General features: G+C 39.2%; 1 protein-coding gene across 2 annotated transcripts in view; it reads right to left on the bottom strand.

Moving 5' to 3' along the window:
- Positions 1-25326, bottom strand: part of RELN (reelin) — a 646525-nt gene that overhangs the window by 312703 nt on the left and 308496 nt on the right. For both annotated transcript variants that reach the window (XM_006834371.1, XM_006834372.1), the window contains exons 5-6: positions 15811-15843; positions 12677-12755 (exon numbers count right to left, since the gene is read on the bottom strand). In XM_006834371.1, coding sequence (XP_006834434.1) covers positions 12677-12755; positions 15811-15843 — 112 coding nt within the window. The remainder of the gene's footprint in view (positions 1-12676; positions 12756-15810; positions 15844-25326) is intronic.

Below are 25326 nucleotides of genomic sequence, written 5' to 3' on the forward strand. Positions count from 1 at the left end.
CATCTTTCTCCCGCGGAGCAGCTGGTAGTTTCGAACCACTGACCTTAAGGTTCGCAGCCCGATTCGTAACCACTACGCTACCAGAGCTCCTTTAGGGATTCTAAATTTGAAAAGAGGCTTTGATTCTGTAGAAAGGCAACTTGAGGCTGGGAGAGAGAGAGAGATACCTAACAGCCAAGTCTTTGGTGTAGTGAAAAAATGTGAAATTATCCGCTACAAGTTATTTAGCAAGTACAAGTAAACCTATGCTTACCTTGATTTCTAGGCAATCGGACACTGATCCCCACCCTCCTCCTGCTTTGAAATGTATACCCATGCTGTATTCACAGTAACCTTACAGGACAGGCTAGAACTACCCCCATAGGGTTTCCTAGACTTTAAATCTGTATGAAAGCAGACTGCCTCATCATTCTTCTGTGGAGCAATTGGTGGGTTTGAACTACTGACCTTTTTGTTAGCAGCATGACACTTAACCCACTGCACCACTAGGGCTGCTTTTTACATTAATAAGCCCCCTGCAACTTAGCTACAGCAGCCAAAAGGGATAGGGCAAATTAGAATAGATGGCAATGAGGTTTCTACCAACCTGGTAGAAGGAGGACTCTAAAGGAAATGAGTGGGGTTATGGAACAGAGATCCCTGGGTAGCTCAAAAGGCTTGTGCTCAGCTGCTGACTCAAAGACTGACAGTTTGCTTCCATCCTGTAATGCTGCAGAAAAACGGTCTGGTGATCAGCTTTCATAAGATTAAAACCTGTTGTCATCGACTCATCGAGACTCCCAGTGTTACAAAATAGCACTGCTCCATTAGGTTTCTTGACTGTAATCTTTACAGAAGCAGTTTGCCAGGCCTTTCTTTCACAGCACCACTGGGTAGGTCTGAACCACTAATCTTCAGGCTAGCAGACAATTTTAAACTGTTTTTGCCATTCAGGCTCCATAATTTTACAACCTTTGAAAACGATGTGAAGTTCTACTCTTACACACAAGGGATCGCCATGCATTGGGATCAATTCGATAACAAGTGATTTGGAAGAAAGTTCCATTTTTCTGATATCCAAGCTGGTGGAGAGCTGCACTTGTATACCCAAACCCACCAAACTCCCTGCCAGAGAGTCAATTTTGACTCATAGGGACCCGACGTAGGATTTCCAAGACTATTAATTTTTACAGGTGCAGACAGCCTCATTGTTCTCCCACAAACCAGCTGGTGGGTTTGAACCACTGACCTTATGGTTAGCAGCCCAGTGCTTAACCCACAGCTTCTCATAATTTCTGAAATGATTCACAGAAATTATAAATAGTCCCTGCCTCTGAAACTATTTATAAATCTGGTCAAGTGTGAGAGGAAGGCTTACTTTTTATTGTTATATTTGTACGTTAGACTTTTCACAAAGTACATTTATTAATTTTTAATCAGATTGAGTATTTCAATTAAGTAGATAGGCAATACATTCAATGTTGAGTTTATATAATCAGTAATTTCTTGGTTCTATTCCAACCACTGTCTTAATTTCTATTTTTCCTTGTCCTTCAACATTACAAATTAATTACGAAGCTTTTAGAGCCCCTGAGAAGAAACATGCTCATAGAAGTAGCAAATGTTTCTCTTGTGGCAACTACTTGGAGATTTATGAGAATTTGGCCATAAGTGGCGTAGGCACTTTGCTGATATCTGGTGGTTTTTCATTATTCTGTGTGTAAAGATGATTAAGAAAAATATTAAAAAGGATGAAAATTATGTGAGAAAATATATTCCAAGGATTCAGAGGCTTCTGGAGAATGAAAATTGTATGAGGTTCCAAACAAAGTGGAACTTGGTGCTACTTCACTGAAAACACTTCACTGGAAGCTGACTTTACTGAGTGTTGATTTCTTATCTTAGGGCGTTTTTTCTAGTTTAAAGAGTCGTGGTACCACAGTGAATTACAAACTGGTCTGCTAACTGAAAGGCCAGCAGTTAGACTCTATCTACCATTTGCTGTACTGGAGAAAGATGAGGCTTCCTGTTTCTGCAAAGATTGGAGTCCTGGTGTGGCACTATAGGCTAAGCACTTGATCACAAGGTCACTTTGCACCACAAGGTTGGCAGTTCAAACTTGCCATTCACTCCTCGGAAACCCTATACCAGGTTGCTATGAGTCAGAAACAACAGCACTTAACAACAACAATCTAGTTTTTAGAGGTTCAAGGCATTTAATCCCATCTTCTTCTCCCCTGTGATTCTGCTATCTTCATTTGTGTGTGTGTCCATGCATTGCACACAGGACACGGTGCTCGTTTTTAGTTCAATAAATTAGTTGAAGGCTATTTTAGTAGTAATGATTTTTAAATTAAATCTGACCTTTGAGGGGACAAGTAGAACAATGTGCAAATGTGTAAGCACAGAGGAAGAAATGGAGGGAAGAAGAGAGGAAGAGGAGGGATGGAATTAGCATGTAGGAAACACCTACTAAACATAGTGCCAGAGCTGCTCATTCTCATTAACTCATCTCACCTTAGAGCAATGATGGGAGGACAGCATTAGTCCCGATCTTACTGATGAAGAAACAGAGTCTACTGACTCAGCCTTTTGCTTTTCTCACGGTACCAGTCGGCAAGGTTCACTTGAGTCAAACAAACTGGCCTATACCCCAGGCCCTCTGCCACTGTTTGATGACACAGTCATCTCTTGGATAATGAGAGCTTCACAGATTTTGTTTTGTTTTGTTTTCACTTGAATCTTAAAGAGGCCAAGTGAAGGACCTCATGGGTGAAAAAGGAAAGAAGAAAAATTATTCTGAAGCGTATTTGATGAGAACCGGAATATTTTTAAAGTTAAAAAAAGTTTCGTTGTTTTTTTTTTTTAGTACAAAAAACCATAACTTAAGTAAAAAGGACACAAAATCCATAACTTTGGTCAGGAAAGCATATTTCAGATTAGGCATACAAATGGGTGAAGTAAAATCAATCACAGTTGATTGATTTAAAGAACAACGGAATTTTCACTATATAAAAGTCATATTTTCCACTTGACAAGAAAACTTATTAAGGGAAATAAATTAACTTGACAGAAACGAACTTTCCTTGAAAGAAACAAATCATTTGAAATATCTATATTAACAGAGATCCCTGATGTGGTGCTGTAGTCTGAGCAATGGACTGCTAGCCACAAGGTCTGCACTCCACACCCACCAACTGCTCTTGGAAATCCTTTATGGGGTAGCTATGAGTCAGAACCAACTCAACAGCACACAACAGCAACAACAACAACACAGTATTTCCATTTCCAACTTTGTGAGGAAATACCATACTGTTCTCCACATTGGTTAAACCATTGTACAGTCTACCAGCAAGGTTAAGAAGGACCCAGTGTCTCAACACCCTCACCCGTATTTGTTGTTCTCTGTTTATGTGAACTTTGCTATTAATGCTGGGGTGAAATGATATCTCTGAGGTGAGATTATAAGTCTTTGATCTTCATCAGTATTCTAAGTCCTCTTCACTTCCAGTAAGCCAGGCTGTGTCATATGCATATTACAGGTTGTTAATGAATGTTTCTCCAGTCCTGATCCCATGTTCTTCATATAATCCAGCTTCTTGGATTATTTGTTTAAGATACTAACTAAAAAAGTATGGTCAAAGGATTTAACCCTGGTGTATACCTTTCCTGGTTTCAAACCATTCAGTATCCCCATGTTCCATTCTAACAACTACCTCTTGGTCTATGCACAGATTTCCTTATGATCACAATTAAGTGTTCTAGAATATACATTCTACACAATACTATCCATAGTTTGCTATGATATACACAGTTGAATGTCTGCATAGTCAATAAGGCACAAGTAAACATTTTTCTGGTAGTCTCTGATTTCAACCAATGTCCATCAGACATCAGCAATTGTATACCTCATTCTACATCCTCTTCTGAATCCAGCTTGAGTTTCTGACAGCTCCCTGTTGATGCACTAATGTAATCATTTGTGTATTCTGCTGAGTTTCCTTTCTTTGGAATGAGCACAAACATGGATCTTTGTTAATAAATTGGCTAGGTAGCTGTGTTTCAAATTTCTTGGCATAAATGAGTGAGCTCCTCTAACACTGCAACAGTTTGTTGAAACATTTCAACATGTATTCAACATGTATTCTGTCAGTTTCTGAAGGCTTGGTTTTCACCAATGCTTTCAGTGTAGCTTCGATTTCTTCCTTCAATACCGTCGATTCTTGACTATGTATTACCTCTTGAACCGACTGAATAATGACCAATTCTTATTGGTAAAGTGACGGTATTGTTTCCATTATCTTTGGATGCTTCCTGAATCTCCAATATTTTGCCCATAGAATCTCTCAATATTACAAGTCAAGGCTTGAATTTTTGCTTCAGTTCATTCAGTCTGAGAAATCCTGAGTGTGTTCTTTCCTTTTGGATTTCTTACTCCAGTTCTTCGCATATTTCTCATAATACTTGACTTTTGTTTTCTCGAGTTGCTCTTTTATTTCCTCATTCCTATATTCAAGAGCAAGTTTCAGAGTCTCTTCTGACATCCATTTTGATCTTTTCTTTCTTGCTTTCTTGTTTTTTAAATGATCTTTTGCTTTCTTCCTGTCTGATGTTCTTGATGTCATCCCACAACTCTTCTGGTCTACATCATTAGTGTATAATGCATCAAATCTGTTCTTGAGATGGTCTCAAAATTCAGATGGGTTATACTCAATGCCATACTTCAGCTCTCATGGACTTATTTGCATTTTCCCCCACTGCAGCCTAAACTTCCATATGAGCAATTGAAAGTCTGTCTCACAGTCGGCCTCTGGCCTTGTTTTGACTGATGTTACTGAGCTTCTTTCTCCATGGTCTCTTCCTATCTGGTGAGGTCCAGGTGTATAGTCACCTTTTCTGTTGCATCATAAAAGTATTTGCAATGAATACATCATTGATCTTGCAAAATTCTGTTAGGCAATCTCCAACTGGCCTTTCTTATAGCTGTATGGATAGTATCCAATCACACACAGCACTGCACTTCAAAACAGATCCTGAAATGTTCGTTTAGGTGATAAATGTTATGTCATTTCCTTCAGTTTGTCGTTTCCAACATAATAAACCATATTGATTGTCTGATTCAGAATGGTCAATACCAGTCCATTTCAGCTCACTAATTCTTATTAGGATATTGATTTGTATGTGTTCCATTTCTTTCTTTCTTTAATGTTTTATTGTGAATTATGTGATAGTTTACATGGGAGAACATTCGTTTTACATTCATCCTAACGTATATTGTTTCATTGCCATGGTTACAATCCCCTCCATGCATCATCAACCAACCAAAGTGTATACACTACAAGCCTGCACACCCGTCGTCAGCACACAGCCCCTCTCCCTCTCTGTGTCTAAATCCATCTCTCCATGTCATCACCTCTGCCTCCATCTCAGGTATCACTGCTTCTCTGGGTAGGGTCCCACTCTCCGCTCTTCTCCTTTGATGGTCCCAGGGACCTCCGCTCCTAGACTGAAAAGTTAATCACTCCCCTCCTTGCTACAAAACGTCTACCTTTACATTTCCTACCCTCACCCATTCCATTTTTCATAACTTGCGATTTCCCCAGATTCATACTTTGTACATTCCACTTTCCAATTATTAATGGATGTCTGCAGCTGTTTCTCCTCATTCTGAGTTATGCCACATCAGCAAATGAAGGTCCTGAAAGCTTTATTCCATCCACATCAATAAGGTCAACTCTACTTTGAGGAGGCAGCTCTTTCCCAGTCATATTTTGAGTGCCTTCCAACCTGAGGGTCTCATCTTCTGGCTCTTTATCTGACAATGTTCCATTGCTATTCATATGGTTTTCTGTTTTAAGCAGTAACTTAAGAGAAATGCTAATGTGATAAAAAGCGCATTTGTGGTTGTCTATATTCTTTCTAAAAATAGTTAGATGAGGGTTTTATTCCTATCTATTTCTAAGGAGCGGTGGGAGGAATGTCTCCATGTGGCTAAGACCCTGCTGACTCTCTCACCAGTAGAGCAACTGCACTGAATGCACGTGATCAACAGGGAGTTGGCAGCAGGGCTGATCAATTGGTGTTGCTCCATCCACACACTCTCTCACTCTCCTGGCTTCAACGGAAGATTGGATTGATGAAGTTTCTCTGTGGTCCAGACCACACCTGTGTGTGATCCAGCAACAGGGCAAAGGAATGGAAAAGCCTCGCTCATCAGTGAAACTATCCAAGCCTGTGCTGCCACTATATTCCCATGAAGGGTTTTATTATTCTTGTCACCTGTAACTTTGCTTCTCATCTTTAACTGCAGCAAGTCCATCAGAAGCAGCTTGGAGAGGGAAGGGATCTAGGACCCAAGAGGTTTGGAGAACAGAGAGTAGGAGGAGCCTATGTCGCGTATCTCAGAGAGGAGGAAAGATTGTGGCTGTATGGTAGCAGAGTCCAGTATAGCACTGCCAAGGGACCTAGGACACAGTGTCCGTGTCCTTAAGCAGGGCTCTGAGGAGAGCCAATGCCCTGAGAGGCTAGGGCAGGGGCTAAGGCTGTCTGTGGACTAGATGGGATCATGGAACACTATCAGTGGAAGAACAGATATCTGGGGGACCAGATGCACACACCATCAGGGATAGATCACCCAGCAAACAAAGTAAGCATGGGCTTATTTGTGCTTACTTACAGATCAGCCCATACTTACCTTGCTTGCTGAGTACTCTATACCTGTTGTTGTTATGTGCCGTGGAGTTGGTTCCGACTCATAGCGACCCTGTACAGGGTTTCTGAGGTTGTAAAGCTTTACAGGAGCAGAAAGCCTCATCTGTCTCCCGCGGAACAGCTGGTAGTTTCGAACTACTGACCTTGCGGTTCACAGCCCGATTCGTAACCACTACGCTACCAGAGCTCCTTTGTTGTTGTTGTTGTTGTTAAGTGCCGTCGAGTCGGGTCCGACCCATAGCGACCCTGTACAGGGTTTCCGAGGGTGTAAATCTTTACGGGAGTAGAAAGCCTCATCTTTCTCCCGCGGAGCAGCTGGTAGTTTCGAACCACTGACCTTAAGGTTCGCAGCCCGATTCGTAACCACTACGCTACCAGAGCTCCTTTAGGGATTCTAAATTTGAAAAGAGGCTTTGATTCTGTAGAAAGGCAACTTGAGGCTGGGAGAGAGAGAGAGATACCTAACAGCCAAGTCTTTGGTGTAGTGAAAAAATGTGAAATTATCCGCTACAAGTTATTTAGCAAGTACAAGTAAACCTATGCTTACCTTGATTTCTAGGCAATCGGACACTGATCCCCACCCTCCTCCTGCTTTGAAATGTATACCCATGCTGTATTCACAGTAACCTTACAGGACAGGCTAGAACTACCCCCATAGGGTTTCCTAGACTTTAAATCTGTATGAAAGCAGACTGCCTCATCATTCTTCTGTGGAGCAATTGGTGGGTTTGAACTACTGACCTTTTTGTTAGCAGCATGACACTTAACCCACTGCACCACTAGGGCTGCTTTTTACATTAATAAGCCCCCTGCAACTTAGCTACAGCAGCCAAAAGGGATAGGGCAAATTAGAATAGATGGCAATGAGGTTTCTACCAACCTGGTAGAAGGAGGACTCTAAAGGAAATGAGTGGGGTTATGGAACAGAGATCCCTGGGTAGCTCAAAAGGCTTGTGCTCAGCTGCTGACTCAAAGACTGACAGTTTGCTTCCATCCTGTAATGCTGCAGAAAAACGGTCTGGTGATCAGCTTTCATAAGATTAAAACCTGTTGTCATCGACTCATCGAGACTCCCAGTGTTACAAAATAGCACTGCTCCATTAGGTTTCTTGACTGTAATCTTTACAGAAGCAGTTTGCCAGGCCTTTCTTTCACAGCACCACTGGGTAGGTCTGAACCACTAATCTTCAGGCTAGCAGACAATTTTAAACTGTTTTTGCCATTCAGGCTCCATAATTTTACAACCTTTGAAAACGATGTGAAGTTCTACTCTTACACACAAGGGATCGCCATGCATTGGGATCAATTCGATAACAAGTGATTTGGAAGAAAGTTCCATTTTTCTGATATCCAAGCTGGTGGAGAGCTGCACTTGTATACCCAAACCCACCAAACTCCCTGCCAGAGAGTCAATTTTGACTCATAGGGACCCGACGTAGGATTTCCAAGACTATTAATTTTTACAGGTGCAGACAGCCTCATTGTTCTCCCACAAACCAGCTGGTGGGTTTGAACCACTGACCTTATGGTTAGCAGCCCAGTGCTTAACCCACAGCTTCTCATAATTTCTGAAATGATTCACAGAAATTATAAATAGTCCCTGCCTCTGAAACTATTTATAAATCTGGTCAAGTGTGAGAGGAAGGCTTACTTTTTATTGTTATATTTGTACGTTAGACTTTTCACAAAGTACATTTATTAATTTTTAATCAGATTGAGTATTTCAATTAAGTAGATAGGCAATACATTCAATGTTGAGTTTATATAATCAGTAATTTCTTGGTTCTATTCCAACCACTGTCTTAATTTCTATTTTTCCTTGTCCTTCAACATTACAAATTAATTACGAAGCTTTTAGAGCCCCTGAGAAGAAACATGCTCATAGAAGTAGCAAATGTTTCTCTTGTGGCAACTACTTGGAGATTTATGAGAATTTGGCCATAAGTGGCGTAGGCACTTTGCTGATATCTGGTGGTTTTTCATTATTCTGTGTGTAAAGATGATTAAGAAAAATATTAAAAAGGATGAAAATTATGTGAGAAAATATATTCCAAGGATTCAGAGGCTTCTGGAGAATGAAAATTGTATGAGGTTCCAAACAAAGTGGAACTTGGTGCTACTTCACTGAAAACACTTCACTGGAAGCTGACTTTACTGAGTGTTGATTTCTTATCTTAGGGCGTTTTTTCTAGTTTAAAGAGTCGTGGTACCACAGTGAATTACAAACTGGTCTGCTAACTGAAAGGCCAGCAGTTAGACTCTATCTACCATTTGCTGTACTGGAGAAAGATGAGGCTTCCTGTTTCTGCAAAGATTGGAGTCCTGGTGTGGCACTATAGGCTAAGCACTTGATCACAAGGTCACTTTGCACCACAAGGTTGGCAGTTCAAACTTGCCATTCACTCCTCGGAAACCCTATACCAGGTTGCTATGAGTCAGAAACAACAGCACTTAACAACAACAATCTAGTTTTTAGAGGTTCAAGGCATTTAATCCCATCTTCTTCTCCCCTGTGATTCTGCTATCTTCATTTGTGTGTGTGTCCATGCATTGCACACAGGACACGGTGCTCGTTTTTAGTTCAATAAATTAGTTGAAGGCTATTTTAGTAGTAATGATTTTTAAATTAAATCTGACCTTTGAGGGGACAAGTAGAACAATGTGCAAATGTGTAAGCACAGAGGAAGAAATGGAGGGAAGAAGAGAGGAAGAGGAGGGATGGAATTAGCATGTAGGAAACACCTACTAAACATAGTGCCAGAGCTGCTCATTCTCATTAACTCATCTCACCTTAGAGCAATGATGGGAGGACAGCATTAGTCCCGATCTTACTGATGAAGAAACAGAGTCTACTGACTCAGCCTTTTGCTTTTCTCACGGTACCAGTCGGCAAGGTTCACTTGAGTCAAACAAACTGGCCTATACCCCAGGCCCTCTGCCACTGTTTGATGACACAGTCATCTCTTGGATAATGAGAGCTTCACAGATTTTGTTTTGTTTTGTTTTCACTTGAATCTTAAAGAGGCCAAGTGAAGGACCTCATGGGTGAAAAAGGAAAGAAGAAAAATTATTCTGAAGCGTATTTGATGAGAACCGGAATATTTTTAAAGTTAAAAAAAGTTTCGTTGTTTTTTTTTTTTAGTACAAAAAACCATAACTTAAGTAAAAAGGACACAAAATCCATAACTTTGGTCAGGAAAGCATATTTCAGATTAGGCATACAAATGGGTGAAGTAAAATCAATCACAGTTGATTGATTTAAAGAACAACGGAATTTTCACTATATAAAAGTCATATTTTCCACTTGACAAGAAAACTTATTAAGGGAAATAAATTAACTTGACAGAAACGAACTTTCCTTGAAAGAAACAAATCATTTGAAATATCTATATTAACAGAGATCCCTGATGTGGTGCTGTAGTCTGAGCAATGGACTGCTAGCCACAAGGTCTGCACTCCACACCCACCAACTGCTCTTGGAAATCCTTTATGGGGTAGCTATGAGTCAGAACCAACTCAACAGCACACAACAACAACAACAACATATTAATGAAGTCCTGGTGTGGATCTGTAGGGTAAACAATTGACTGCTAACTGAAAGGTTGACAGTTCAAACCCACCAGTAAGAAACCCTATACAGGGTCTCTAGGAGTTGGAAATGACTCCACAACACTTAACAACAACATATTGATGAAAAGGAGCCCTGGTGGCATAGTGGTAAAGTGCTTGACTGTGAAGTGGAAGGCTGATGGTTCAAGCCCACTAGTTGCTTAATAGGAGAAAGATGTGCAATCTGTTTCTATAAGAGATTTACAGCCTTGGAAACCCTATGGGGCAGTTCTACTTTATCCTATAGGGTTGATATGAGTGTAATAGATTTGATGGGAAAACATTTGGTTTTGGCTTACATTCACGGAATAAATATAAAAAAGACAAATGTCAGAAGTAGAGGATTTTTCACGAGTAAAAGATATGCATAGATAAGTTTTGTGTGTGTGTGTGTGTTTATTTGTCTTTCCTTAATAAGGATTTTCAGTTTAAGAAATTAATATTTTGAATATATTCTTAAGAAGTAAACTTCTATCAACAAATGATCTCTTTAAGAGGTAGGCTTTTAAATGCTAAGACTTTTTGACTCTGTCTAGTCTTTTCTTTATAGAGAAGACATAAAAGTTCCTTTTTCTAGTACTGAAGCACTAACATTTCATAGACCCATATGTCACCAACACTTAGGACAAGCAAGGGCCACTTTCTTCATGAAGTGTTCTTCATAAATCCCCACCAGAAGTCATCTCGCCTATTTCAGAAATCCTGTAGCATGTTATTTATGACCATCTAAACCTACTGGGAGTCCTGGTGTGGCGCTGTGGGCTAATGTGTCAGACTGCAAAGTCATTTGAACTGCAAGCTCACCAGCTGCTCCTTGGAAACCCTATCCAGGGTCGCTATGGGTCGGAATCAACTCGATGGCACTTCACAACAACAAAACCTACTAGCAACCTGATATGGCACTGTACAATAAGCACTGTACGATAAGAACATCAAGGTACGCAGTTCAAGCCCACTAGCTGCTCCTTGGAAACCAGATACAGGGTTTCTATGAGTTGCAATTGTCTTGATGGCATTTAACAACATCAACAGCACACTAAGGAAGGAACCCTGGTGGCGCAGTGGGTAAAAACTCAACTGCTAACTTTAAACTCAGCAGTTTGAACCCACCAGCTGCTCCACAGGGAGAAGACCGTCTGCTTCGGTAAAGCTTTACAACCTTAGGAAACCTATGGGATGTTCCACTCTGCAGTGAGTTTGGTTTATCACACGTAAGCATTTCTGTCCTAGATTACTGTTTTGTTTTGTGTTTCAACGTGTTTTTCGTGTCTCTTCTTCTAAGCTAAAGGCTACTTGTGAGAAGGAAACACGTCCTTTATTTCTTTACAATAAATAAATAGAATCGCTATCACTTGTTGAAAAAGTGAAGATAAACAAAACCAGAAATGAGTATCATATGCTGACATTTAAGGATGTATCTGTTGTTCTTTTAAGTCTTGAGTATTAGTTGGATTTCAGATACAACTTGGAAGTTTATGTTAAGAGTTCCTAATTTATCTTGAACTGTTAATTGTCTATGCAAAGCATTTTATATCACAGACAGTTCAAATTTAGATATTGCCTCAAATTGTGCAAACTAACTATAGCTTTGGGTCAAATACCAAAGCCAGAACAAATACAGCAAATTTCCAACAAATTCATACACCCATTTATGTATTCAAGAAGTTTTAAATGCATTTCAGTTCATTTCTTTGCTTAAAAAATCCCATAGTCATACCTAAATAGTCTTACAAGGAGAAATTTGTTGTTTATTAAGTACTGTTGAATCATTCTGATTCATAATGACTTTGTATAGGGTTTCCAAGGAGCAACTGGTAGGTTTCAACTGCCAATCTCGCAATTAGCAGTTCAGTGCTTATACTGCAGCACCAATTTGGAGTATGACAAAAATCATTGGACATTTCAGACAAATTGTTACCCTTCTTTAATTTTGCAAAGATATAGTTATTAGATACATTAAAGCATAATATTTCCTATGAAAGTATTTAGACAACTGGAAAAAGTCTAACCATTTCTATGGCTTTGAAGGGCATCTAGATTCAATACTTACAGATGTTAAGAAATACACAGTCTACAGTCTTTGTTAAGCAAACAGTCTGAACAATGATCATATCAAGCTCCAAAAAGCAATTTAATTTTACGAATTGAGCTGCTAATCTCAAGGTCAGCAGTTCGAAACTACCAGCTGTTAACATGGGAGAAAGATGAGGCTTTCTGCTCCTGTAAAGATTTGCAGCCTCAGAAACCCTGTGCAGGGTCACTATGAGTCGGAACTGACTTCACAGTACTTAACAACAACAACAACACTCCTAAAGGGAGAGTCAGCATCATTTCTTGCATGAAAGAAACCAAAGGGAAACACAGTCCTGTTACTTACCATATATTTGGATTCAGTTCCAGTTGGTGATAGGAGTCAAAGTCATCTCGTAAGATAATACTGTCAGTATGTATTTCCGCTAAAAAGAGAAACAAAGTATTTAGAATAAAAATTGTACACCAAGAGGTACTGCTAAACAAAGGTGCTATCATGTTGCATTAGTATCTTATATTAAAACTAAATTGTACCGAGGAGTGGAGTGGAGTGGTTTTGTCCCTAACCTACTATGGGACAATGGTAAAGGTTCTGCTGTTGAGACACTTGCTGCTGTTGGTTGGCATTCAGTTGATTCTGCGTCATGGTTACAACACGTGTACAGAGTAGAATTGCTCCATAGGATTCTCACTCAAGGTTATAATCTTTTGGAAACAGATTTCCAGGCTTTTCTTCTGAGGTGCCTTAGGGGAGGTTATCCTGTCAACTAGCACTTAACTGTCTGGAAAAAAGAGCTCCCAAAGAGAAGCCTACCAAACCTTCATTGGTTATGCATAGCGGGAGGGGCAAGGTCAGCATTAACCTACAAGGAAAGACCACCCAGGACTTATCTCTCCTGTCTCCACACACTCTCATTCATGGCTTCCAAGGCACTGTCGAGACAGACTGTCATGGTTAAGCATCGTAAGGCTAGAAAGTCATGTCAGGAGTCAGGTCATTCACTGTCACCTTAAATCACTGCTATTTCGGATGCATTTCCTCTTCTCGTTCCTATCACCCCGTTCTGCTCTGGTTCTTTCTCTCACTACCCACAGTCATCCATTTCTTATTTAATGTGCTTTATTTTGTCAAAATTTTCTCTCTGAGCTGCATATATGAGAGATTATCTACATAAATAAAAAAAGTCATGTCAGGAGTCAGGTGGAGTGCCAGGAACCATCCATGGTCTGAAATACATTATCCCTGCACTTGAAACTGTGTTAAATACCTACACTTTTAAACTCTGGAATGACTCTGGGAATAGCAAGGGCAAAGAATGATTTCATCAACTATGGAGTACCTAGTATTTCCACTGAAGGGGTAGGCAAATAAAAACAAATTCATGGCCAGCTTATACCAGAAGTAAAGTAGGTTCCATTTTAAAGTTGTGTGAGAAATTATTGTCCCTTCTCCTTGAGTTGTAGAGAAACAACTTGGATCCTCTCATCTGATTCCCATGGTTTGTCTCCGGTAATCAAAATCTTCTGTCCCTCTGTAACCTCATCTGATCTACTTAACATATGCTTTTTGAAAAAAATTAAATAGCATATCATCTGATGAACAGAAAAAAGAGTCAGTATTTAAATTCTCTTCTAAAGTGACACTTTATGTTTTATGGCCCACTCTCTGACATCACAGAGTAATTAAAATCTCCTCCAAATATCTGGAAGCATAATTTCAAATTCTGTTTGGTGATGCCACCACCTATAGCAGCCCCAGTCCCCTTTGAACCAGGTATGCCAGCAGGCAGGCACATAACGAAGTCACTGGAAACCAGTGAATCAGCACACATGGAGAGGAATGGATATTCAGATGAAGCCTTCAGCATGAACACAGGGAGAGTGTGGACTGTCACTGGAGAAAACACTGTGATTTATTCTGTGCATGGGAGTGATTTAATGATGCCTGTCAGCGATTAGCTGCAGTGCCTGAAATGCCTACAGGGTGCAGATCTCTCAGATACCCAACCTGGCCGAGATGTGGCTGGGCCACTGCGGGTCACCAGCCGGTCTCCGCTGCCAGAAGGCATGCTTCTAAGCGCTTACATTCGTCTGCCAAATAAGAGGAGCCCCAAGCTGTAGCATTACTTAAAAGTAGAGCTTCTCAAGGCAGATTTTCCAAAGAGAAAAATAGATTAATTGGGTTTATAGGTTGAAAGGAAAAGCCCATGAGACAAATAACTGACCTATCTGGAGGTCCCACAGTGAGAGACATCTGAAAAGGCTGCAACCAGCTAGCAGGGTTTTTTTCCTTCCTATTAAACAGTGTAGTGAAGGAAGTTGCTTTTAAAGCACGTCTCCACTGACTCCAATGAGAAATTTTTAACTCTTAACGGCCACTTGTTTTCTAGAGGGTTTTTACAAAGGCAACTGGGTAAGCCGCAGTGGTTATTTCCCATGTTGTTTATTTCCAAACACCCACATACACTTACAGTACACTGAGCATGTACAGATCCATTTAGTCCTCATAGCAATTGCACGAGGAACCCTGGTGACACAGTGGTTAAAGTATTCAGCTGCTAACCGAAAGGTCGGCAGTCTGAACCCATCCGTGGTTCTGAGCGAGAAAGCTGTGGCTGTCTGCTTCTGTAAAAGATACATTCTAACGAACCCTGTAGGGCAGTTTGACTTTATCCTAGAGGGTCTCTATGAGTCAGAATTGATTTGACAGCAGTGGGTATTATGGGATTGTGGGTAACAACCCTATAAGGTAAGTACTATTGTTACTTCCATTTTACAGAAGGGAAAACTGAGACCCAGAAAGGTTAAGTCACTTATGTAGTATGTGGTGAAGGCTACGGTTAACCCAGAGAGTTCGGCTCCAGAATTTGTACTCTTAATCACTCACTACTTAGGCCTGCCTCAAGAACTCGGGGTCACTAAATACATGGCACTGTTAAAAACATGAGAGATGATTACTCTGCATAATGGCATTAATAAAATCAGACAGTTACCAAAGGCTTTAAAAAGTGCATAGAAAAATGCAATCAAAAGATAATGGGCTTTTCCCACAAACTTTCTGAAGCGCCCTCATAGTTAAACATATTTTTTTTTTAATGAGTACATTATTTCTCATTCTATAATATACTTCCAATTTCAAATTACCGTAATTCCTCCACACTCACCTCTACTCACCCTTTGCTGTAAGTTCTACTATTGATGAGGGATAGGGGCTAGGGGAAAACCAGCATCAGAACACTCAACCAGAAGGCAGCATCCCCAGAGTGAGACTGTGAGCCTCCAGCTGGGCAGCAGGAAAACTACCTCTGGGAGACTCTGTTCAAGGATAATCTTGACCTGACTCTAAATTCAGTGAACAACGTAAGGAATCAGAGGGTACAGCATTTCCCAACCTCTAGACCATCTTTCCTCACAGTCACAGGGGTGAAACAATTAGCGCAAGTGCTAAAGTTTAATACCATCAGGGTGTTAGACACTTACCTAGATGAATGTGGGTGGTGGCCTCTGTTGGAGCTGGATCAAGAGATAAAAACAGAAAACAAAGTGGTAAGTAACAAAAGAAAACTCCAGTAGCAAATAATCAGAAATGCAGCTATAAAATGCAGGTCACAGTAAACAACTAAGGAACTAAAATTTCACCTCGATACGAACATTTTCATTTTGATCACAAGGACAGTGCTACGTTTATCCCGCTATTAGATGAAAAATCCAGACTGATGATGTTTGTTTCACTGCTTTATATGATACATATGCTTATAGGGTACCTTACTGAAATTTTTTGTGCTTAGTTTTCAGAAGCAGACTCTATAAAAAGTATCATAAATGGTAGTTAATATCTTTCAGTATACACATACAAATGCTCTGATTTATTGCCAGTTTAAGAGACACCTTAAAAAAAAAAATTACACCATGTATTTAATGATCTAGCAATTTTTTTTTTGGCAATACTTATTGGCTGAGTTTCCAAAGAGTTTTATGAACATTTACTAAAGGTTAAGTTCAATTGGGAGAAAGATGTGGCTTTCTGCTCTAAGTAAAGATTTTAAGGCCTCAGAAACCCTTACAGGGTGGCTATGAGTAAGAACCAACTCAACGGAACTTAAAACAGCAAGTTCAGCTGAAGACTTTTTTAAACAAAAGAAGTACTTGCCCAATATTCAATAATCAAAGGAAAAAAAAGGCAGAATAACGCATACTTTCTCACCAATATCACACTGCATATGAAGGTGCTAATTTGAAGTGACAAGGAAAATTGAGAGCCAATTTGTGAACTAGCTGGAAAAGTAAAAGAATTTATGTTGAAAAGGAAACTTCTTAAAATACAAATCAATAAAAATGATTTCACACAGTTTTCTAACATGAATCAATATGCAGAAGGTTGGGGGTTTTTTTGTTTCTGTAACTGACAATATTTATTACCTAAATAGACCGACTGCAAAAACTATAAAAGAATTTGAAGAACACTGGTTAGTATTGATAATTTTGGAGTTGTTTTTCATTTTATGTAATACCTCTGTGAATCCACGCTACTAATATAGGTTGACGCATAAGTGAGTGAATCTACTTGACTTGGACAGATTTTAAAATAATACACTTCTGCTGAAAAGGATAAATCAGTTTTCTAAAAAAAAAAATGAACACAATTTGCCATTGTGTGTTTAGATATTAAAGCAAAATGACTTTTTGATAAGCAATTCTGTTATAGGGAAGTTTTTAAATATGTATGGAACACTTGGGAATGTACTTTCAACAGTAAAACTTCTGAAACCTTTATACAGAAAAAGAATCTACAATATTTCCATAATTTTATGTTTGCCACATTATATTTGAGTGTTTAATGTTTTATATACATACATTTCTTGTTAAATAAAATATACTCAAATAATTTCATGTTTCATTTTTGCTTTTTCAATGTGGCTACCAAAACACTGGAGTCCTGGTGTGGCGCTATGGGTTAATGAGCCACACTGCAAAGCCATTTGAACTGAATGGTTGGCAGTTCAAGTTCACCAGCTGCTCCTTGGAAACCTATACAGTGTCACTATGGGTTGGAATCTACTCGACAGCACTTCACAACAACTAAAACACTGAAAGCATCATGTGTGGCTCACACTGTGTTGCTATTAGACAGCACTGAACTAGAGCTAGTAGGGAGATCTAGCCTACCCGACAACTAGGGGATCATTATCATACAAAAGGTAGCGGACACTATCGAAGAAGACCAAGTCACCCAAGAAGACTATAGACTATAAACAGAGGAAAGAGGTGAGGAGGAAGTGCGTACATAAGGAACTACTGGGAGAAGAGGTGCTAACAGCAAAGGAAACTGAGAAGGACTGAGTTTTATCATAGAAATAAGAGTGTTTTTAAGGAGCTCTGGTAGCGTAGTGGTTATGAATCGGGCTGCGAACCGCAAGGTCAGCAGTTCGAAACTACCAGCTGTTCTGCGGGAGAAAGATGAGGCTTTCTGCTCCTGTAAAGATTTATAGCCTCGGAAACCCTGTACAGGGTCGCTATGGGTCAGAACCGACTCCACGGCACGTAACAACAACAACAAAAGAGTGTTTTAAGAGAGGGTTCTAAGAAGATGAGACAATAATCCTAATAATGCTGATAACTATGGAGAACATCTTATTATCAAAGCACTGTGATAATAGGCCGAGTCTATATATGACTCCAGGGAATTTGGTGTCATTAACACAAATCAACACTCATGCAAGCAACAGTCAAGAGTCAAGCAACCTATTGCATTAGACAAAGTCTGCTACACAAGACTTCTTTAAAGTGTTAAAGACCAAAGACATCAGTTTGAGGACTAAGGTGTGCTTGATCCAAGACATGGTATTTTCAATAACAACATATGCATGTAAAACTTGGACAATGAATATGGAAGACTACAGAGGAATTGATGCATTTGAATTACGGTATTGGCAAAGAATATTGCAATTGCTATAGACTGCCAGAAGAAGAAACAAATCTGGGTTGGAAGAAGTACAGTCAGATGTTCCTTAGAAGGCAGGATGCCACACCTTTTTCTGTCATACTTCGGACATGTTATCAAGAGGGATCAGTTCCTGGAGAAGGACATCATGCTTGGTAATGTGGAGGGTCAGCACAAAAGAGGAAGAGCCCCAACGAGATGAATGGTGCCAGACCAGGCAGTGTTTCACTCTGTTGTGAACAAGGTTGCTATGAAACAGAACTGACTCAACAGCACCTAATAACAATGACTACTCTTGTGCAGACTCTGCTTTGAGAAAAGAAGAATGAACTTTGCAGTACTTTAGAAATGAGAATGGTAAGACTGCAACTCGCTTATTTTGGACATATCATCAGGAAAGTCCAACCACTAGATCTGGTTTGGTAAAGTGGAGGATTGGCACAAGCAAGGGAAACTCACCATGAGCTGACTTGACATAGTTGTCATCACAAAGGACAGACCAACCAGTGATCATGAAGAAGATACAGGAAGGCAATGTTCTTTTTGTTATACATAAAGTCTCCATGAGTCACAACACACTCGATAGCAGTTCAGAAAAGAAACAAAGACTAGGATCAAAGTGGGTTTTTGTGTCTGTTTTCCCTCGTTTCTAAGGTATTATGGTAGTATGTCATGCCCAATGAGTCTTAGCGTGGCACTGTAGGAAAAACACTGGAATGCTAACTGTAAGGTCGGCAGCTCAAACTCACCAGCTGATCATCGGAAACCCTACACAGGGTCACTAAGAGTCAGAACTAACCCAACAGCACTTACTACTAACTACTACTGTTGCTATTAAGTGCCATCAAGTCAGTTCTGATTCATAGTGACCCTGAATAGGGTTTCTGAGAAGCAACTGGTGGGTTTGAACCCCTGACCTTGTGGTTAGCAGTCCAATGCTATTCTACAGTGCTACACACCAGGACTGTTGTTGTTGTTAAGTGCTGTTGAGTCGATTCCAACCCATAGCGATCCTGTGTAGGGTTTCCAAGGAGCAGCCGGTGGGCTTGAACCACTAACCTTGCAGTTCAAATGACTTTGCAGTCTGACACATTAGCCCACAGTGCCACACCAGGACACCAGGACTAGCATGCCCAATATTAGCTATTTTACAAAAGGAAGTTTGAGTTCATGAGATAAACTGTTAAGAAGGGCAGAAAAACAGTTACATATATAAAACTTGGAACTTCAAAACACGTTAAATTAAGTGTAAGAAGACTTATGGCAATTCTAAATTTAAAATACTTGTTAGCCAGTACAATGTCCAAATAATTGCAGTAAAATATCTGTGGAAATATCCAGTAACTTGCCTGTTTTATTTTAACTGACGCTGGTGACTAAGACCTGGACCCAATAAAGACGTTAAGTTATAAGATATTAAGAAGTTGTCTGCATACATTTTCTAAATTACTTTGGCATATGGCCTTTTTCACTATACCACCTATATACAAATCATCAGGGGGGGTATTTGTAAAAAAAGACCCAGTGAATTAGAATCTCTGAGTATGGAGCTTAGAATTTTCAGTTTCAAAATTTGCCCAGCAGATTCTGATGAAGGAAAGCCAGATTTTGAAACCACTGGTCTTAATCATACAATGCAGCCTTGAGTTTTACAGCATGTTGAATGGTTCTCTGTATTGTGTTAAGTATATGACTTTTCTCCCTAGAAGTTCCTCAAAGCAGAAACTATGCCAACCCAACACACCAGCCAAAGTGGGTAATAAGTTCTCGATAAATACTAAATTGAATTGAAAGTTACTTCTTAGTTGTATTTTATGATATTTTAGCAAATGATGAATTGAAGATCCAAATGTTAGGAAAATGCAAAACTGTACTTAAATTATTACCCAAAAGCCCTGGGCAGTTAAGACACTTAATAAGGGTCCACCTGGATTTAATTTAATTCAACAAATTTAAATTGTTTTAAGGACTCCTGGTATGGTGCTGTAGGATAAGGAATGAACTGCGAACCACAAGGTCAGCGGTTCAAACCCACCATCGCTATGAGCTGGAACAGACTCGATGGCACTTAACAACAACAACAACAATAACTCATTGGTTAAAACTTGTTGCTGTGGAGTTGATTCCAACTCAGTGATCTAGAGGACAGAAAAGAACTGCCCCATTGTTTCCAAGGCCGTCACCTTTATGGAAGCACAGCTTTCTCCTGCGGGGGACATAGTGGGTTCAAACTGCTGATCTTTCCATTAGCAGTAAAGCACTTACACCACTGTGCCACTAGAGCTCAAATTCAGTATTTTAAAACAAAATACCTACCACTTAAGAGAACTAGACGCCATTGCCTTAAAAAGAAGAGCATAACCTAATACATATTAAACTTAATGAAAAGACAGGTACAAATTTCTCTGAAAAATATTCACACATGTGTGGTATAAAAAAGATCCAAAATCTAGTAAAGTTCTAGGCCTGTGAAGCTCATTTTTAATCATTTCTGAGTAGATGATCATATCAGTCTAGTTTTTTGTTATCTAAACTATTTTTCTAAGGTTACAAAGGAGTTCACCATCTTTCCCACATTTACCAGAGCAAATACATTACAGTAAAATTAGAATAAGTAACCTGAAGCTGTATAACACAGCACAACATCATTTATTCCACTCCCAGTGGGTAGTACCTGCTTTGACTCATAATAGTGACCATGGATAGATTAATTTGGCATAAAGAACTTCAATCTTTCTTCTACTAAATTTAAAATGTGTGCCTGCCAGAAAGGTCCCAATTTGTCAACTTCAGGGTTGCTATGAGTCAGAACTAATTCAACAACACTTAACACCAAGTGCCTACCCAGTGTAATAATACCACATATACCTTTCCTACTCTTCTGCCAATGAACTGGCTATGACTCATCTTTCTATATTGCTGGAATGTTTTTAATTTCCACAGTGTGCTGGTCTGTTATTGATCCTTGACTGCCCCTACCCTACCTCCCACAATGATTCAGTTTCCCAGCACTTCTCAGTCAGAAATTGCAAGACAGGTTCCTAGTTGTTTTTGACTCATGGAAACCCCATGTGTTTCAGAGTCGAACTGCATCCAATAGAGTTTTTAATGGCAGCGATCTTTCAGAAGCAGATCCCTAGTCTTTCTTCTGAGGTGCCTCTGGATGTCCTTGAACCACCAACCTTTTGATTAGAAGTTAATCTTTACTTTTCTTCCAAATTCTCTCTCTAGCAGTATCTACTGAATTATCACCTTTGGTAAAGTACAAAGCTTTAGACAAGTAATGAAACACTTCAGAGACATTCTAGGTCTTTTTTTAACTAGTCATTGTCCTAGATGCAAGAGTACTATTAAATGGCCGGAAGATTAGGTACATATTTTCTTAAGATTTCATGGTCTATATAAAGAGATAAGAATGGATTTTTCAAATGGATAAACTAATTTGTTGTTGTTGTTAAGTACTGAGTTGGTTCCAACTTATAATGACCCTGTATAGGGTTTCTGGGAAGCAGCTGGTGAGTTTGAACTGCCGACACTGTGGTTCAAACAAAGCTTGAGGTTGAGTGCTTATATTACGGCACAACACCAGAACTCATGGAAAAACTAATACAGTTGGGAATTTAGGAGGAAAAAAACCCCTCTAAATTATTGTTTTAAGAAAGTACTTTAAAATTTGTTTGAAAAAATGTATTGCTATAAAACTTCCTTTTTATTCAGCTGATCTGTTCTTGAACTGATTTTTTTACTCACCATCAGATAGCATAAGAAAGAGAATGGAATTGCCTGAATAAATATAAGAACTTCATACTAATACAGACTTGGTAGAGACAAATATACGAGGAGTAGTGAAGGTGAATAATTATTATATGAAACAGTTAATAAAAGTCCCAATTTATATCAAGGCAAGCAATTCACATCACAAAGAATGGATGGGCCAAATATTAAAACAAGTTAAATTCAGAACAGCAACATGTTTGTTAGTCTCTCTAAACAAGGTCACTATTTGTTTAAAATAAAAGGAGAAAAAGTAAGCAATGACAAGAGTAAATGAAGGCAAGCATTTAGTCCAAATATGTGTGTTAGTGTTGGAAAATACCATAGCTTGCATCAGGCACACCTTAAGTCTTCAAAGCGACATCTTTACTCTTTAACACTTTAAAGAGATCTTCTGCAGCAGATTTGCCCAATGCAATACATTGTTTGATTTCTTAACTGCTGCTCCTAGGAGCATTGACTGTAGATCCTAGTAAAATGAAATTCAGACAACTTCAATCTTTTCTTTATTTATCACGATGTTATTGGTCCACTGGTGAGGATTTTTATTTCATTGCATTGAGTTGAGTCTATACTAAAGGCTGTAGTCTTTGATCTTCATCAGCAAGTGCTTTAAGTCCTCTTTGCTTTCAGCACACAAGGCTGAATCATCTGCGTATCATAGGTTGTTAATGAGTCTTTCTCCAGTTCTCAAGCCATGTTCTTCATATAGTTCAGTTTCTCTGATTATTTGCTCAGCATGTAGACTGAATAAGTATGGTAAAATGATACACCCCTGGTGTACACCTTTCCTGATTTAAAAATCATTCAATATCTTGTTCTATTCGAAAAACTCTTGGTCTATGTACAGATTCCTCATGAGAGCACAATTGAACGTTCTGGAATTCCCATTTTTCTCAATGTAATCCATGGTTTGTACTATTCACACAACTGAATGCTTTGCATAGTCAATTAAAAAAGAAACATACAAGTAAACATCTTTCTGGTATTCTCTACTTTCAGCCAAGATCCATCTGAAATCAGAAATAATATTCCTTGTTCCATGTCTTCTAATCCTGGCTTGAATTTCTGGTAGCTCCCTGTGGAGGTACTACTGCAACAATTTTTGGATTCTCTTCAGTAAAATTTTACTTGCATGTGATATTTATTGTTTGATAATTTCCACACTCTTTTGGGTCGCCTTTCTTTGAATGGACACGATATGGCTCTCTTCCAGTCATTTGGTCAGCTAGTTGTTTTCAAATTTCTTAGTATGGACTAGTGACTGTTTCTATATCTGCATCAGTTTGCTGATACATTTCAATTTGTATTTAGTCAATTGCTGGAGCCTTGTTTTTCACTAATGTCTTTAGTGCAGCTTATAATTCTTCCTTTAATACCACTGGGTCTTTATCATATGCTACTTCTTGAAATGCCTGAGCATCTACCAATTCTTCTTGGTACAATGGCTTTGTGTAATCCTTCCATCTTTTTTTGATACTTCCTGCAGCGTTCAATATTTTAGTAATATAATTCTTCAATATTGCAACTTGAGGCTTGATTTTTGTCTTTAATTCTTTCAATTTGAGAAGTGCTGTGGATGCACTTTCCTTTGATTTTCTAACTCCAGAGTTCATTGTACTATTTTGTCTTCTCAAGCTGTCCTTTGACAATTTCTGTTCAGTTTTTTATGCCATCATTGCTACCTTTTGTTTTAGCTACTCTATGCTCAAGAGAAAGATTAAGAGTCTCCTCTGACATCCACTTTGATATTTTCTTTTTTTCCTTTTTAATGAACTTTTGGGTTCTTTATGATTAGTGTTCTTGATGTCATTCTGTAACTCCTCTGATCTTCAGTCACTGCTGTTCATTGAGTCAGATCTGTTCTTGAGATGGTTTTGTCAACTGATGCACAAATTTGAATAACAGTCATAGTAACTTGTCTTCCTTATAAGCATATCGATACTATCCTATCACAGCCAGCGTTGTAGTTTAAGATCGATCACAAAATGTTCTTTATGATGAAGAATGTGATGTCATTCCTCTTCGATTTGCCATTTCCAGCATAACAAATCATACGATTATCTAATCCAAAATGGTCAATACCACTCCAATTCAGATATCAATTTTTATGTATTCCATCTCATTTTTGATGACTTCTAATTTTCTAGATTCATATTTGCATATTTCTGTTCCCATTATCAATGGATGTTTGCAGCTGTTTCTTAATTTGAATCATGCCCCATTAGTAAATGAAGGTCCTGAAAGCTTTACTTCATCCACATTATCAATCAATGTCTACTCTAGTTAATAAGGAGTCAGCTCTTCTTCAGTGGTGTTTTGAGCGCCTTCCAACCTGAGGGTCTCATCTTTCAGCACTATATCAGACAATGTTTTGCTGCTATTCAGAGGGTTTCAGGGCTAAACCCTAAGGAGGAGATCACCTATTCCTTACTAGTCTGTTCTCAGTTTGGAAGCTCTGCTGACATCTGTCCACCACGAGTGGCTCTATTGGCATTTGACACAGTAGTGACCATTGTATGACAAACTGATAGATGTCTGGGACCAAGAACAAAAAGTAACAAAATCTGTTGTTGTTTAGTACTGTTGAGTTGTTTCTGGCTCATAACGACCATCTTATATGGTTTCTGAGGAGCAGCTGGTGAGTTTGAACCACCCACCTTGAGGTTCAAACTGACCTTGAGATCCAGTACTTATCCTACAGTGTCACCACCAGGACGCCAAAATACAAACAGTACAGATAATTTTCAGCTAATCTGTCAAACAAATTACTCAGCCGCAAAAAAATGTAGATTTCTATTTACTGCCAGGAAAAAGGAAATGAGGCCTAAAAATTCATTGTTTTTCAGATTAAATGGAAAATGGTTCGTGAGCTATACTATTGATTACTTTTCATTAAAACAAAAAACAAACAACACTGAAAAGCAGCCTTTGAATAAGGCAAACACTATATATGGAGCTCTGGTAGCGTAATGGTTACGAATTGGGCTGCGAACCGCAAGGTCTGTTCCTGTAAGGATTTACAGCCTCAAAAACCCTGTACAGTGTCGCTGTGAGTGGGAACCGACTCCACGGCACATAACCACCACCACCACTGTGTATATATGTTGTTGTTGTTAAGTACCATTGAGTCAGTTCCGACCCATAGCGACCCTGAACAGGGTTTCTGAGGTTGTAAATCTTTACGGGAGCTGAAAGCCTCATCTTTCTCCCATGGAGCAGCTGGTAGTTTCGAATTGCTGAGCCTTGAGGTTCACAGCCCGATTCATAACCACTGCTTT

This window comes from Chrysochloris asiatica, unplaced genomic scaffold (genome assembly GCF_000296735.1).
Source record: "Chrysochloris asiatica unplaced genomic scaffold, ChrAsi1.0 scaffold00010, whole genome shotgun sequence".
Classification (NCBI taxonomy): Eukaryota; Metazoa; Chordata; class Mammalia; order Afrosoricida; family Chrysochloridae; genus Chrysochloris; species Chrysochloris asiatica.